The 15676-nt window shown below is 34.3% G+C and overlaps 1 protein-coding gene and 1 pseudogene across 16 annotated transcripts; both read left to right on the top strand.

The window, feature by feature from the left end:
* Positions 1-241: 241 nt before the first annotated feature.
* LOC140968655 (protein CHLOROPLAST IMPORT APPARATUS 2-like) lies at positions 242-4483 on the top strand (annotated as a pseudogene).
* Positions 4484-7153: 2670 nt separating this feature from the next.
* Positions 7154-15433, top strand: LOC140968649 (subtilisin-like protease SBT2.5). 16 transcript variants are annotated; one of them, XM_073429668.1, is made up of 13 exons: positions 7154-7704; positions 7805-7901; positions 7988-8044; positions 8170-8402; positions 10102-10246; positions 10698-11092; positions 11298-11393; positions 11504-11576; positions 11871-12156; positions 12553-12878; positions 13244-13511; positions 14126-14407; positions 14735-15433. In XM_073429668.1, the coding sequence occupies exons 4-13, from the start codon at positions 8206-8208 to the stop codon at positions 15139-15141; spliced, it is 2475 nt and encodes an 824-aa protein (XP_073285769.1). In that variant the 5' UTR covers positions 7154-7704; positions 7805-7901; positions 7988-8044; positions 8170-8205; the 3' UTR covers positions 15142-15433. The 16 variants fall into 16 exon arrangements, with proteins under 16 accessions (XP_073285769.1, XP_073285765.1, XP_073285772.1 ...); XM_073429664.1 differs by having other exon boundaries at positions 7988-8402; XM_073429671.1 differs by lacking the exon at positions 7988-8044.
* The last annotated feature ends 243 nt before the right edge of the window (positions 15434-15676 follow it).

Here is a 15676-nt window from a genome sequence, read left to right on the forward strand (position 1 = left end):
TTTAGTTTAAAATTATTATGATAATTTAGTAACTTAAGAGAATTTTATTTGAAGTTTGTCTATGTGTATTCCATTTAAGTACTTTTTAGTTTCGATTTTGATAAAATTCACTATTCTGTTAATTTTATTTTTATTGTTTTTNCAATCCATGATTACGTCATACTTATCACGATTAATATATTATTTTGTTAGTATCAACGTTCTGCTAAAAGTGTAAAGACAGGTAGAAAGAGAGGAAATCTGTCCCCATGCGTACATTACAACCCAAGAATTGTCCTTTCCTATGTTCTAATTTCCATCTCCACCGTCCATCCATTTTTAGAGCGAGGAAATCTAGTGAGAAAAAGACTCAAACAGTGTGTGTAGTGTGTGTATCAGTAATCGGCTGCGTATCCTAGCCCTTCATTCCTTCTCTCCCGTGACTACTTATTTACCTCCATTCTTTCTCTTTTTATGTTAGTTATATATTTAGATATAACTTTCGGATCTGGGATTTTTTTTGAGTCGTTGGTATTTCCAATATATATTGAATGTACTTGATTCTTGAATTCTTGTCACTAACTTGTGCTGAGAGATACCATATCTTTTGTGGGATGTTTGTTTGGAGGATTTTTACACGAGAAAGACACTATCTTTGATGTCTCGATGATTTCAAAAGTGGTTTTTTTGAGCTTTCTGGTGACTGAACGGTGATTCTTTTTACTTATTTTTTTACCCTCCGTTCTGGGTTTTTGATTGTTTCTCATAGCATAATATATTGCTAAAGTTTTTGGCCTTTTCCACTTCTTTTTTTCAAAAAAGAATTTCCCTTTTTGGTTTCATGATTCATATACTGAATAAAGTACTCCAGGGTTGGTTCTTGGAATTTCCCCCTCACAAGGATTTATTATATAAACTCTAATAGGCTCAAAATTTCTGAACAAAATTTGAAAATCCCGTATCTGAAATCCTTGTTTTGGCAGGCCTCAATCCATAAATCACAAAAATTCTGGTTCTTGGATTGAAATTTAATCGAATTTTATTCACTACTTTGTTCTGCTTTTTCTTTCATCTTTGTCTTAGTTCAAAAGAAATGTCTACTTGTTTAAGTGGAGGTGGCAGAGCCTACAGATTAGACCTTGAAATAATAAAATCCCCCACAACTTCTTGGATTTCAAATTCATCTTCTCCATCTTCAAGTTTCTCAGAATCCACCAACTCCGCGCTTTCAATCTCAACAAGAAAGCCAAGAACCCCAAGGAAAAGGCCTAACCAAACTTATAATGAAGCAGCATCCATTCTTTCCACAGCTCATCCAAAGATTTTCCCATACAAACACCTAAAAAATCCTTGCAAACTCACGAAGTCATCGTTTGAGATAAAGAATAATTTCTTGTTAGAGCCATCGGAGCTTCTTATACGGCCTTTCCAAGTTATTGATAGCTCCGGATTCTTGTTGCCAATTTTTGAAAAACCTCGGTTCCTTACTCGGCCTAAAAGTGCTGAAAAGTCATGCCAAAGCCCGGGAGAGATTGATTCTGAGAGGAGTTATCTCGAAATCTATGATGATTCTCATCAAGATTTTGATGCAGAAGCAATTTTGGATGAGGATATCGAAGGGGGGATTGATAGTATAATGGAAAACTTGAACATGAAAAAGGAATCAGCTACCAATGCAAATCATGATAAACCTATGCCAATCAAGACATTTTGCTATGGTTATCCACTCGGTCTAGGATTTGATTATGGATTTGGGGTGAGAAGGGAATCGAGAGCAATGAGAAATGTTGATGAAGAGGATGATTGGTGGAGATTTCCTAGTGTTATTGATATCAAGCTGGCAAAAAATCGGGTAGAAAAGAAGAAAAAGGTGGAAATCAAGAATCTAGAATCATCCAAGGAGAACGCACACTCAAATATTTTACCAAACCAAGGAAATTCCATTTGTGAAACAGCTCAGGGGGAGTCCATTCTTCAGCCAAATGCACGGCTATTCTTGAAACTGAACTACGACAACATATTGGACGCTTGGTCCGACAAGGATACGCCATTTTCCGGCGATTCCCCGGTCTCCAATACTGCCGGAAATAATGTCCAAGTACGCAAGTTCATTTAGCCTTTTGCTGCAAAGGGAGTTAAATTTGGCTTCTGTTATTTTAGTTACTATTAGTAAGTTCTTTTTTTCTCAAAAAAAAAACTATGAAAGTTCTTTTCTTTTAGATTACATGTCAACATTGGCAGGTCGAACTTGAGATCTGTCATTTTTGGACACATAACACCATTAGACTAAGATACTGGAATTATACCGTAGCACTGGTGGAATATTATATTATTCCATAACGAATATTAGATAATAATAATAAAAAAATAAGCCGGTTTTAAGGTCTTAAATATGTTATTATTCATGAAAATGCCTATATTTTTTTGTCTGGACATATATGTACATTATTTCATTAATCTTAAATTTCAAACTTTCCTTAAATTCCAATTACTATTATTAAATAAATGGTGATTGGTTGGGTGCAGGTGAGGCTGGCACAGATAGACTTGTTCTCCGAGAACGGAGGAATCAGACATGCCAGTGTACTACGCTACAAAGAAAAGCGACGGTCCCGCTTTTTCTCTAAGAAAATTACGTACCAGATCAGAAAAGTCAACGCAGATCAACGGCCCAGAATTAAGGTATTTGTTTGATGAAACTTCGGGTATTTAAATATGATCTAAAATTATTATTAAAATTTAAAGCTCAAATTCGATTCGAAAAAAACCAATTTCACACTCTTGATCATTGGCGAAAATGAAGACCGAGTCTAGTATTGATCGAGCTACTCAATTCGCTTGCACTCTAAGCAAAGATTACTTAGAAATTTATCATAAAAAGGATTATCTGTATACTAATTAGTGTTTGTTTGTAATAATGGAGCAGGGACGATTTGTTAGGACGCAATGGTGATTCTAAATCTGTTTTGGTAGTGGAAGTTTGATTTATTTTAGGTTCATTTTCGTTCTGTAGTTACTCTAGATTTGAAGTTGCAGCAGATTACAAAGAGGTGTAAACAAGTTGAGAAACAGGAGAGCATCCGAATATCATTTGTAAACAAAGACATGTATTAATAGGGGTGTTTTTGGGTGTGGCAATGCCTATGAAAAGTTCAATTTCAAAACAAGATTCAACCCCTGGAGTGTGAGCTTTTGATGTCTCTACTTATGTCTTTCTTGTTTCTTTAACAAAATACAGATGGCGTCTTCATTGGAGGAAGCAATGCCTGATGATGTTATATTTATGAAGCTTGCTCTACAACAGGCAGGTGTTAAGTTATCTGAAGGCTTTTTTATGCAGTCAACGCAATGTCGTCGTTTAAAGTTATGATTTTTTTGGTCTGAGTAGAAGCCTTTATTAGATTAACACACACTTATGTTAGCTAAGATACGTGAATTAAGTCAAACCAAAGATCAATGGATGAGTCGATACTAATGCCGATCACAGATGCTTAGCTCTCGGGTAGAACCGTACCTTGATGCTGTTTTTTTTTTCATTTTACTGATATACTACAGTACTCTGGGTATGAAAATTATTGAACTATTACCGAGACTATATTGACATGATTATGATTATTCTCACGTTTCCCTTGCAAGGCTAAGCTTTCCTTGTACAACCTTGAAGTACCAGTGGAGTAAGCTTCTTATGTTGTTCTCCTTCTAAAATTCTTTTTTATAAAAAAATTACCCTCATATTTCAGAGGGGAGAGCAAATACCGGTAATAACTGTAACTTAAATATTAGTTGAAAATGCAGGTAAATAATTCAAGGGGGAAAAATTTTTCTGATGCGATTCTTTATAATATCCATGATATAAGTTCCCATTGTGCCAATAGGAATAGATTGATAAGATTGAGACTTTTATTATGTGGCAGAAAATGGATTACCATGTTTTCATGTCATCCTCATTGAACTTCCATTGCCATTTAATCAGTTGTGTCATTGTTCATGATCAGGCTGTCATTGCCTCGGGGAGAAATCGGTCTACTGAGACGAGAAATGTATGATCTCATTTTTTGAGATAATATCATCTCTCTTCAATTTGTACTTGCTCAATTTTACTTGGCTCATATTTTTCCTTCCTGTAATTAATATGCATATGATCATTATCACTTGTTATCTACAGGCCACTAGGCACGCAGAGATGGAAGCAATTGGTAAGCTGCTTGAGCAGTGGCAGAAAAGTGGACTAAAGAGAGGGAAAATTTCTTTTAAATTGCTACCCTTTATGTTACATGCGAGCCATGCATAATGTGTGCAGCCAGCAGCTTTATCTATCATTGGTATGGCAAAACAAGTAGTTTGACATTTTTCTTGTTGCTTTTAGTGGTGATCACTTTTGGTTGCCATCGCATGATTGTCAATCGGGTATTAAAGAAGTATACCATGGGTGTGCAAATGACAAGTTTGGAGTACATGATCGAGGTTTTCATGTACTAAAAATCTCCAATAAAATAAAATAGAAGTTTAGGCTCGAATAAATCGTAAGTGCATAAGTCAAGTCATAATATCTATACTATCTATACTTCTATACTATATTATTAAGTTTGAGACACTTAGAGTAACTAACTTTTGGTGTCATGGTCTGTTTTAATAATTATATATATTAATAAAATATTAAAATTTTAAAGGAAGCTATATGTAGTTCAATTGATAAAGTCTTTGTTTATTATACATTAAGTTGTAGGTTCAATTCCTACTTGAGTTTTTTTTTTCTATTTATTTTTTAATTAATATACCAAAATTGAAATATATTCCCTCACTATTTCTTATAAGTATATTTTGATCTTCATTTAAATTTAAACTAAATGAATTATAAAAAATATTGTACAAGCCCGCAACACGTGCGTCGATGTACTAGTATTGTATAAAGTGCGAGTATCATCTCACATAGACTGTATCACACAAATATTATTTCCAGAAATTAAATCGTTAGCTAAATGTAAACGTTGATTTGAGATGAATTAAACCAAAATTGCATTCAAAGAAAAATATGATTCAATGAGAAAATAAAAACAATTCAAAGTGAATATGAAAATCAAATGTGGAAATAAATTTGTTGGGAATTTTACTTTTCCCGCCCCTTGTTGATTTCAAATAATTAATCTCAATTATTAGCATACTATCTCAAGTTATGCGAAAATAATTAAACACAATTAAATGTCTTTAATTATTTATCAAAGGTGATTGCACGAATGATTTGAGGGATCTCCTAGTTTTTGACCTATTGAATTATCATTATTAACATGTATTCAATTTAATATATCTATGCAAATTATAAATCCATGGATAATATGCTACTCGTTCTTATTACAAAATATTCTCTCGAATTCAATTACAATATAAAAATATTAATGAAGTTAGCTATGTTTCAACAATTCAAAGAAAAGTAATAGCATAATCAAAGTTTTAATGCACTCGCGCAGGGGTGTTAAAAAATGAAAGCACCAACGTTCGTGACTTCTTCTGACCAGATTCTTCAACTTTCATCTTCATTCCATTATTTTGGCTCTTTTTCATGTGAATCCATTAATTGAGGTGAGGCGTGATCATATGCAACACTTAACGACAAACATGAATGAAATATGGACATGACACACAAACTATGTTGAACATCTCGCGACACTTATGAATGTCCATAGTTTAAAAATAAATTTTATAGTTTTATAATAATTATTTTTAACTTTTAAGTAATTGAGGTTGTATTTGGATATGTAATATCAAATTTATTGTTTATTTGGATAAATTCATCTGACAATATATTTGGAATTCTCAACTAATTATTTTTTTTATATTAAAAAATATCTTATTATGAAATAATTTCAAATCTTTTGGTCGATTACTCCCGAGAGATTTAGTAATCAATTTTATTTGATTTTAGGATGAGTATCAACTACATCATTTTGATTTTACAACCCTTCTTTATTTCGCTTCCTATGTTTTATTCATGTAAATTGTATCAAATTAAGCAGAGAATATTAAAACAAACACTGAGAACATCGAGATTTAAGGATGTGTTTTCCAAAATATTTAATAACTATGAAGCCTCTTATCGCGTAGCATATACTATTAAAATTTATTTTCAGGCACGCATATGCACAAATTTTTTTTATAAAAAGTTCAAACATTAATTAAGATAAAAAAAAATTAAATATATGATTTTTATATGATTTTTGTTTTTATAATAATAGTGCTGATAAATTTATGATAATATATTTTTTCTTGAAAACAAATGTTAAACAAATAAAGATAAATTTGAAATTGTATAAAAAGAGGGATCACGCCACCAAATTTTGTTAATATATGTCTCAAATATATATATATATATATATTAATTGATTGCTAAAACTTGATACCTTTAGGCCACAGAACTCCACAAACTAAAAATATTTGACATGGTACATGTATCCAAGTTATTTTGTGTCAATGACGATGTATTAGTTGATCACATATTTTTATTTTATATAATATTTGACGCGAGTTATATAAATAATTATAGTTTCATTATATTTTTTATATATATATTGATTTATCATCCATATTGTTTGAGTTATACAAATAATTTAACATTCACTCGTTTTTTTGTTTATGTGTTTTAAACACATAATATATATCCTGAATTAAGATGTTTTTTTTATGACGTGAGAATTTGCAGTCATTACCATATAGTGCGCACTGACTAAACTCTCATATTCACAAATCACGCATTAGATAAACCACATTGGACAAACTTTATATGACATACCCATCAGAGAAGATGTTATTAGAGAAAATCAAGCTTCTGATTATTGTACGAACTTTTTTATACTCCATAAACGTATACAAATTTTTTGTACTACATCAACTTAGACACTGTTAATATTGGAGCTTGGACTCAACTCAACCTTAAAAGATAGGTCAAGAGGAAGGATTGTCCAAGTCTATATATACCACTTTTAAATATTTTATCCAACTGATGTGAGATAACTAATAGTTATAAACCTTTGAAACTATAATGATATTTTTTTTGGGCTTGAACTCAGCGTACCATGAGGTTGTTTATAAATATAATTTTCTAAAACTAAAAGCCTCTCAAACTGATTTCGATACAGTGAACATCGGTTGTATTCCACGAGATGGAAGATTAATGGGAACTTGGTAAAGAAAAAAAAGGAAGTGAAAAAACATGAGGGAAAAAACCCATTATTTGTCTGTAAAGAAGAGAGAGGAGGGGTCCAGAAATCTTCCATGGTGGACAGTGGACTGGTGGAAATAGTTTAATGGAATCATCAAAACTCATCTCCCTCTGTTGTACCATCTTTGGCGCGTCCATATTAAATAAATTTCACTCATTCAAAACCTAACCACCACCATTACACACCACTCTTCACACCCTTTTGGCTTTTTTCACATTTCACAGTTTCCACACGGTCCACCATTCAGTTCAATAATTGGAATTCTTATTTTAGATCAACGTTTTGCTTTGAATTGTGTGAGTATTAAATGTGGGCAGTTGCTAATGCACTGCATTTCTTGATGCCTCCTTGCTTATTCTGTGAAAAAACACATAATTTACTACTGTTGGCGCTGCTCGGTGAAAAAGTGGAGTCACACTGTATTTATGTAATCAGCATTTTGGGTGGGGATGCTTTTCTTGGATCAAATGTGAGAAAAGATCTTGGCTTTTTCTATTATTGTTCTTTGATGGTATTTCGTCTTATCCTCTTGTAATAGGTTGAATTGTTTTGCTGATTCTTTGCTTGCGACTTGTCTTTCCTTACATTTTTAAAAAAAAATATATGATTAGCCATGTTTCAGGTTAACGTTCGACTTTAAGTAAATGTGAGTAAGAGAGAGAAGAAAACAAGAAAGAGGAGAGAATAAATGTAGAACTGATCTTCAAGGTAACTTGTTGGCTCTTCCTTTAGTTATCTGGTCGGTAAGTTCTCACTTCAATCCTTACCATTTTCCTAATATTTCACTGTTTTAGTTGGTATATATGAAGAAAGCTGCTAGTTACTTCGATTTATGCGAATTCTATACACGGGTGAGCTGTTACTTGTTAGTTTTCCAGATCAATTCATATTGTTGTGGTTATTATTAAGTGGTTATAAACTTGTTAGCCCTTTACTTTTGGATGCAAGATTCATTTAATTTGTTGTACATAAACAGATTTGGCTTATCCAAGGTTGGATAATTTGAAAGATAATGTATAAAACGAGGAATATGGAGTTGAATGGTTATTTTACTGTCCTCATATTATTGGGTTTTATGATTTTCGGGAAGGCGGAGGTTTACATTGTGACTCTTGAAGGAGAGCCCGTGGTAAGTTATAGAGGTGGTGTTGATGGATTTGAAGCCACAGCAGTGGATTCTGACTCTGATGACAAAATAGATGTCACCAGGTACTCATAATAATTTGTTTATTGATTAAATATTTGAATAATTATGTCGAACCTCATAGAAACAGCAGCTATTTGCTTATCTTCCTGTGGACAATATTGAGCTCATTTAGTTGGTTGTTTTGAAGATTTTCTTGTAGCATTTGATAAATGTTTGCTTGGCTTAAAGTTTCTTTATTACCTAGGATCATCTGGTTGACTTTGATTAGTTTATTGGTAACTTTTCTCATCATCCTCAAGTTTGGTTGATAAGAAACGAGTATTCTGGATTATATTATGCAAAATCAACTTTATGTTGCGGGTACTCTTTTTTGTCCCCTGCTTAGAATGCTTAACTGTATTTCAACTGATGTTAAATTATAACTATTTTGTTGTCCACAAAATAAATATGAACTGCGGCACGAGAATGAAATGATGAAAATAGAACTCGTGCAAGTTCTGTCAGGGCTAAATCAAGTTTACCGATTCGAACATTGATATGGATGCTCGATCATTCCCTGTTTGGGACTTGGACTAATGAATTGTTTTAGTTGTTTTCAATTATTTTCTGGTGAGATCAGTGTTCTAAATTCGGCACATGCAACAAGGACGCCTAGTCGTTGACTAATCGGCCAATGTGCCCTAGGCATTGCGGACAATTAGGGGTTTTAGGTTTTTTTGGCTTTTTTAAAAAAAAGTTTTTTGGGTTTTGAATTTAATTAAAAATCTAATTAAAATAATGAAAGGTAATTTTTTATTGGCTTAAAACTAAAGTCCAACAAGGAACGTGATTTGTTGGCTTGTCCTAACACGCTAAACTTCATCTTCATCTGCGATATAGAGTGAAAGAACTTAACAGGGATGATTTTGTATTTGAAGAAGAAAAAGATCACAATGATAATATTTAGTTTGTGTCTGACGACAAACAAGTTGTTGAAAATTACGGAGAAGAAGTGGAGTAAATTAGTAATATTCTATTAGTGTATTAGTTGTGTAATTTTGAACACATTTTTAAATTTAATATTATTGTGTTGGAGTCAGAGTATGTGATTTATTATGTTGATACTGTTGAATGCACCTAACGGCGCCTAGTCCCCTCTTAGGTGGCCTAGGCGCTGGTCTGACGTCCGACTATTGTCTAGCGAATTTGAGAACCTTGGATGAGAGTCATGAGATATGTTCATGTTCTATTTTGAAGCCCGTAATGTATGACAATAACAAATTTCTTGGTTTGTGAGTGGTGAACTAGTCAACTAGATAATAAGTTGTTTCCATCCTTGGAGGATTTTGAACGAAGAATCTGGTATATTCTATTCTGTATGGGCCAGCAGTTTGATTTCTAAGCCACTCAGATAATCTTTCATCAGTCGTATATCTAAAAATAATTAAAGAAGCACATTTTGAACTCTTTGAGGTCTTCTTTTCTGCAATGCTCTTGAAGCTCCTTTAAACTTGAATTATTTCCTCAGTCAGGAATGAACCTGTTAAAACTTGGGGTCATGTAATATGCAAATATTTGGTTTGTATTTTTAGTGGCATGTGTATTTCCAATTGCAGTCCCCATGAACAAAAACGTGAGATGCATGGTTCTGGGGATTTGCACAGTGTCATGAACTTTTGATTTTGTTTAGGCCATGCTACACTGTTGTGTTTCTTTAAATCAGGTTCATTGAAATTCTGATAACTGAATTCAAAATTTTTCCATTTCTCGGTTCACTTTCAGTGAATTGGTCATATCCTATGCCAACCATCTAGAAAAGCGACATGATATGCTTCTTGACATGCTGTTCGACCGAGGCGCCTATAAGAAACTCTACAGCTACAGTCATCTCATCAATGGATTTGCCGTTCACATTTCACCGGAACAGGTGAGATTCCTTGCGCCTATATTTAACTCTCCTCCATTTTTTTGACATGATCAATGCTCATTACCTATGTAGCTCAGATACTCTTAAATTTTTTTTTTTTTCTGAATTATCGGACACGAATACGACATGGATACGGATCCGTGTCGTTGACTTTTTGTATCGACACGACTAGAATACGCCATGGACATGGCAGGGATAAGTTTCGACAAATTTTTTTTTCTTCTTAATTCACTCATCTGAAGTTGTACATTGTATATATATTCACACAGATATATATATATATTTTAATAATTTTCGTATTCTAAGCGTATCATATCTTATATTTTCAAAAATTTTCGTATCGCCAAATACGATAAATCCGTATCGTATTTGATATGATACCCGTGTCCGTATCCATGCAACATAGCTTACGGATTTACTTGTGTTCCTAATACCAGTAACGTATTAGTAGGCAGAAATACTCAGACGAGCACTTGGTGTAAAGTCTGTGGAAAGAGATTGGAAAGTCAAGAAACTTACTACCCACACTCCTCAATTTTTGGGACTTCCAACAGGAGTGTGGCCTACTGGAGGTGGCTTTGACAGAGCTGGAGAGGATATTGTTATTGGCTTCGTTGATTCGGGAATTTATCCTCATCATCCAAGCTTTGCAGCTCACAGAACGGACTATTATGGCCCGGTCATAAAGTATACAGGTAAATGCGAAGTTGACCCAGAGACCAAGCAGGACTTTTGTAATGGGAAGATTGTTGGAGCTCAACATTTTGCTGAAGCTGCTAAAGCGGCTGGTGCATTCAATTCCGACATTGATTATGATTCTCCCCTTGATGGTGATGGACATGGAAGGTTTGGCTTTGGCTTTGACTTTTATTTTAGTTTCATATTTTATTCTGCTTCTCAAGGTGTAAGCAAAAACCTTAACGCATCCTCAAATATGAACTTTTTCCTTTTCCTGCTTTTTTTCTGGTTTGTCTTAATTTGGTTCAAAATTTTATCTTTATTTGTTTATTATGCTTCGTGAAACTTAATCCATCAATATCTTTTTATTCAGTCATACGGCGGCAATTGCAGCTGGAAATAATGGAATTCCAGTGAGGATGCATGGGTATGAATTTGGAAGAGCAAGTGGAATGGCACCTCGTGCTAGGTAAGGTTATGTTTGTATCTTATGTCTCTTTGGGCCATAAGCGTTTTATGGATCATTTTATCAATTAAAATATCATTTCATCAAGAGTTGATAAGTTGGTCTTCATGTAGGATTGCCGTGTACAAGGCACTCTACAGAATATTCGGTGGATTCATTGCAGATGTAGTAGCTGCCATTGATCAGGTAGTCTAAATTGCGAAGTCTTGGTTAGTAAATTGTTATGAAGATGATGAGACTACTATACTTAGCTGTTTCCATTTAAATCGATCTCGTTTCTTGCACATATACTAACGTGGTTGTGGTCAGTATGGTACTCCTGCATTTGCAAATAGATTATAGGAAAAAGTGAACACACATTTCTACACCAATTTATCCGATATTTGTTATATTAGTGTCCTGAAAATGAATTAGAGGAAAATATTATTTTGTGTACTATAGAGGGGACTCTATGGTCTCACGCAATGCACATTTTGTCAGGCTGTCCATGATGGTGTGGATATCTTGAATCTGTCGGTGGGTCCTAACAGTCCTCCAGCTGCTACGAAGGCCGCATTCTTAAACCCTTTTGATGCCACCTTACTTTCGGCTGTAAAAGCTGGAGTTTTTGTTGCACAAGCAGCTGGAAATGGAGGTCCTTTTCCCAAAACCTTATTGTCTTACAGCCCTTGGATAGCATCTGTAGCTGCTGCAGTTGACGATCGAAGATACAAGAACCATCTCGCCTTGGGAAATGGGAAAATTTTAGCTGGAATTGGTTTGTCATGTAAGTATGCCCGAACTGAATATGGAATGCTAAATTTGCACGCTACAAATTAAAGAATATATGTTGGAACGAGCTGTGATATATTTAAGCTTATTATGTCTTTGTTATATTATTTATTATTGTGTAATGATCGCAGTCTAAACTAAAAGCTATTATAAACGTTTCAGCCATTTTGGGATTGTGTCACACATGTAGACCTTTATGGCCGAACAACGAAACTGTGTTATTTGGGTGTAGTCTCTTCTCTATATTTCCACTACTTTAAAATTCAAATTGGAATAATTAATTCCGCTTTCCCTTTGCACTATTATATCTTACCTTGTCATTTCTCATATCTGACAAGTAGAATGTATGGCCTTGAAAATTTTTCAATTTCAATTTGTTTACTAAATGCAGCTGCTACACATGCAAATCAAACATTTACCCTGGTGGCAGCTAATGATGTAATTCTGGATTCCTCTGTCCCCAAGTATAGTGCTTCGGACTGCCAGAGGCCTGAAGTTCTGAATAAAAATTTGGTCCAAGGGAACATTCTTCTCTGTGGCTATTCTTTTAATTTTGTTGTTGGAACATCTTCGATCAAGAAAGTCTGGGAGGCTGCCAAGAGTCTTGGTGCTGTTGGCTTTGTCCTAGCGGTAGAGAATTCTTCTCCTGGGACAAAATATGATTCAGTTCCCGTTGGCATTCCCGGGATCCTGATAACAGATATCATCAAGTCGACAGTAACTATTTTATTTCTTATCTTCATCATTATTCATATTATCTGTCCCTTAGGAGAGCAGCAGTTAGGAAAGAACAGGCACTCTTGGTGGCTAGCATTTTTGAATTATATCAGGTTATTTTATATTTTATGCTTTTGTACCATGAATTGACATTGCTGGAAAAATTGTCGTTGGCATTTTTATATTAATTTTTGCCACGGTGCTGAGGAATGAAATTTGAGTGGATATATTATTAATGGTGCCGGGCAGTGGTTGTTTTGGACTCATTTGATACTCAGAGTTCACCTACTTTACATAAAATAAAATTATTTGGGTTCTCATCTGTAATCATAATTCGTGGATGTCTGGATGATCACATCTTTTAGGAACTTATAGACTACTACAACGTCTCTACACAAAGAGATTGGACTGGTCGAGTTACGAGCTTTAAGGCAGTAGGAAGTATTTGGGATGGGCTGGAGCCTATACTCCACATGTCTGCACCGCAAGTAGCATTGTTCTCCGCTCGAGGACCTAATATCAAAGATTACAGCTTGCAAGACGCGGATCTACTAAAACCAGATATTTTGGCTCCTGGATTTCTAATTTGGGCTGCATGGGCGCCTAATGGAACAGATGAGCCAAACTATATTGGTAAGTTGTTACTCTCTACCATTTTATGAATCTTTTCCATGTGGTTTAGAAATCAAATTATTTTTATTAGCAGATTTTATCATTAGAGCTACGGATAAGAAGCAATTGACTTGCAAAAGAACGTTACAAAATTATGTTTACTAATGTTGTTTTAACAATTATGTGGAAATAGTTCTATATATTTGAATTGTTTAAAGAAATAGCATTCTTTTCTTCTTCTTTTTTTTTTTTTTTTGAAAAAAAGAGAAGTTGAATAAGATCTTTTGGCTTTTGACTTTTCGAAACACTTGTTTAAAATATAAAATTCCAACCAAAACATCATTTTTTAACAAAAGTAATTTTTTTATGAAAAAAAACACATTTTTAGAAAAACTTATCAGAGAAATCTTTCATATGATTTATTTCTTAAGCAATATTTTCTTCCATATTGATTCCAATAAATTTTACCCAAGGAAGAGGTATGAATTTATTAATAGGAGTTTTAGCCATGTGGAAATTTTCTGGCAGATGCGGCCACAAGGTCAAACCAAGTTCTATTTGTGTTGTGAACTCTTTTATTCTATATCTCTTGTTTAAAACTCAGCAAGCTAAAAGAAGTTGTTTGTTTGCAACAGGTGAAGGCTTTGCGATGATATCCGGAACGAGTATGGCTACTCCTCATATAGCAGGAATAGCTGCTCTAGTGAAACAAAAGAACCCTCACTGGAGTCCTGCCGCTATCAAATCGGCTTTGATGACTACATCATCAACCCTTGACAGAGCAGAGAGACCACTTCAAGCCCAACAATATTCAGAATCCGGGATGCTCTCTCTGGTTCCTGCAACACCTTTCGATTATGGAAGTGGGCATGTCAATCCCAGAGCTGCTCTCGATCCAGGACTTATTTTCGATGCTGGTAAGTACTATACTTCTGCTTCTGTCATTGTTTAGTAACAATAAAATCATACCTATTTTGTTGAAGAGTTGAAGTCAATTTCTTGATAATGGAAGTCACTCATGGAGCCAGAGGAAGGCTGAGCAGAGCCATCATCCCCATTCCCCACTATTTATCAACAAAAAAAATTAGACGTCTATGTTTTTATGTATTATATACAGAATATATGATTCTCTCTCCTAAAGTTTTCAAATTTATTTTTGCCCCTTTAGTGCGAAACTGATGGAACTGAAACTAAGAAAAATGTCATCCTTTCTTGATCTTCATATTTCTTGTCACAAATTTTAGGATATGAAGACTACATAGGATTCTTGTGCACAACAGCTGGAATCGATTCTCGTGAGATCAGAAACTACACATATACACCCTGCAATTACACTCTTGGTCATCCATCAAATTTCAACACACCCTCGATAACAATTTCACACCTCGTGGGAACTCAAACAGTCAGGCGCACCGTGACAAACGTGGCTGAAGAAGAGACATATGTGATCACAGCAAGAATGGCACCTGCTGTGGCCATTGAAACCAGCCCTCCTGCTATGACTTTAACCCCTGGCGCATCCGGAAAATTCTCAGTTACTCTTACAGTTCGATCTGTTACCGGACTCTACAGCTTTGGCGAGGTTTGGCTGAAAGGGAGTCGAGGACACAAGGTCAGAATCCCTGTAGTAGCCATGGGTTATGATCGATAAGCTGATGCGGTAGCTATATGTTTTGATGATATTCTTTGGTTCCATACTTCCATGTGGAACTGATGCATATGTTTGGTGTATTTTCTCTAAAAAAACGTACATGTTTATAAAATAATAAAGATAAGTAGCATTGAGGGGAGACTTGGAGTTTCTTCTGATGCTTATAAGTTTTGACTCTTGGCTGTTATACGATATATATGGTGGAGTGTATGACAGTTTAGCCTTGTTTTGGTTGGTTTGACTGCTAATGTAATAAAATTTATTATAGTAGTGGAATCATATTAGTTTTGTGCATCTGCATTTGCAAATTGCAATTTGAGTGCCCTACAGAGATCAAATGAGCATTGCCCGAGTGCCTAATTTCTTATATACATATTAGTAATTATGTTAGTTAGTCGTTCAAATTATTAAATCGATTAAAGATTTTTTTTTTAAAGATATTCTGATTGTTCAAATATTATAAACAGTCTTATCATATACCTTTCCTCAACAAATGGGCATAAAAAAAGGGATTTCTGAAAGCGACAGCATTTTG

The sequence above is a fragment of the Primulina huaijiensis genome, unplaced genomic scaffold (genome assembly GCF_012295235.1).
Source record: "Primulina huaijiensis isolate GDHJ02 unplaced genomic scaffold, ASM1229523v2 scaffold37751, whole genome shotgun sequence".
Lineage (NCBI taxonomy): Eukaryota > Viridiplantae > Streptophyta > Magnoliopsida > Lamiales > Gesneriaceae > Primulina > Primulina huaijiensis.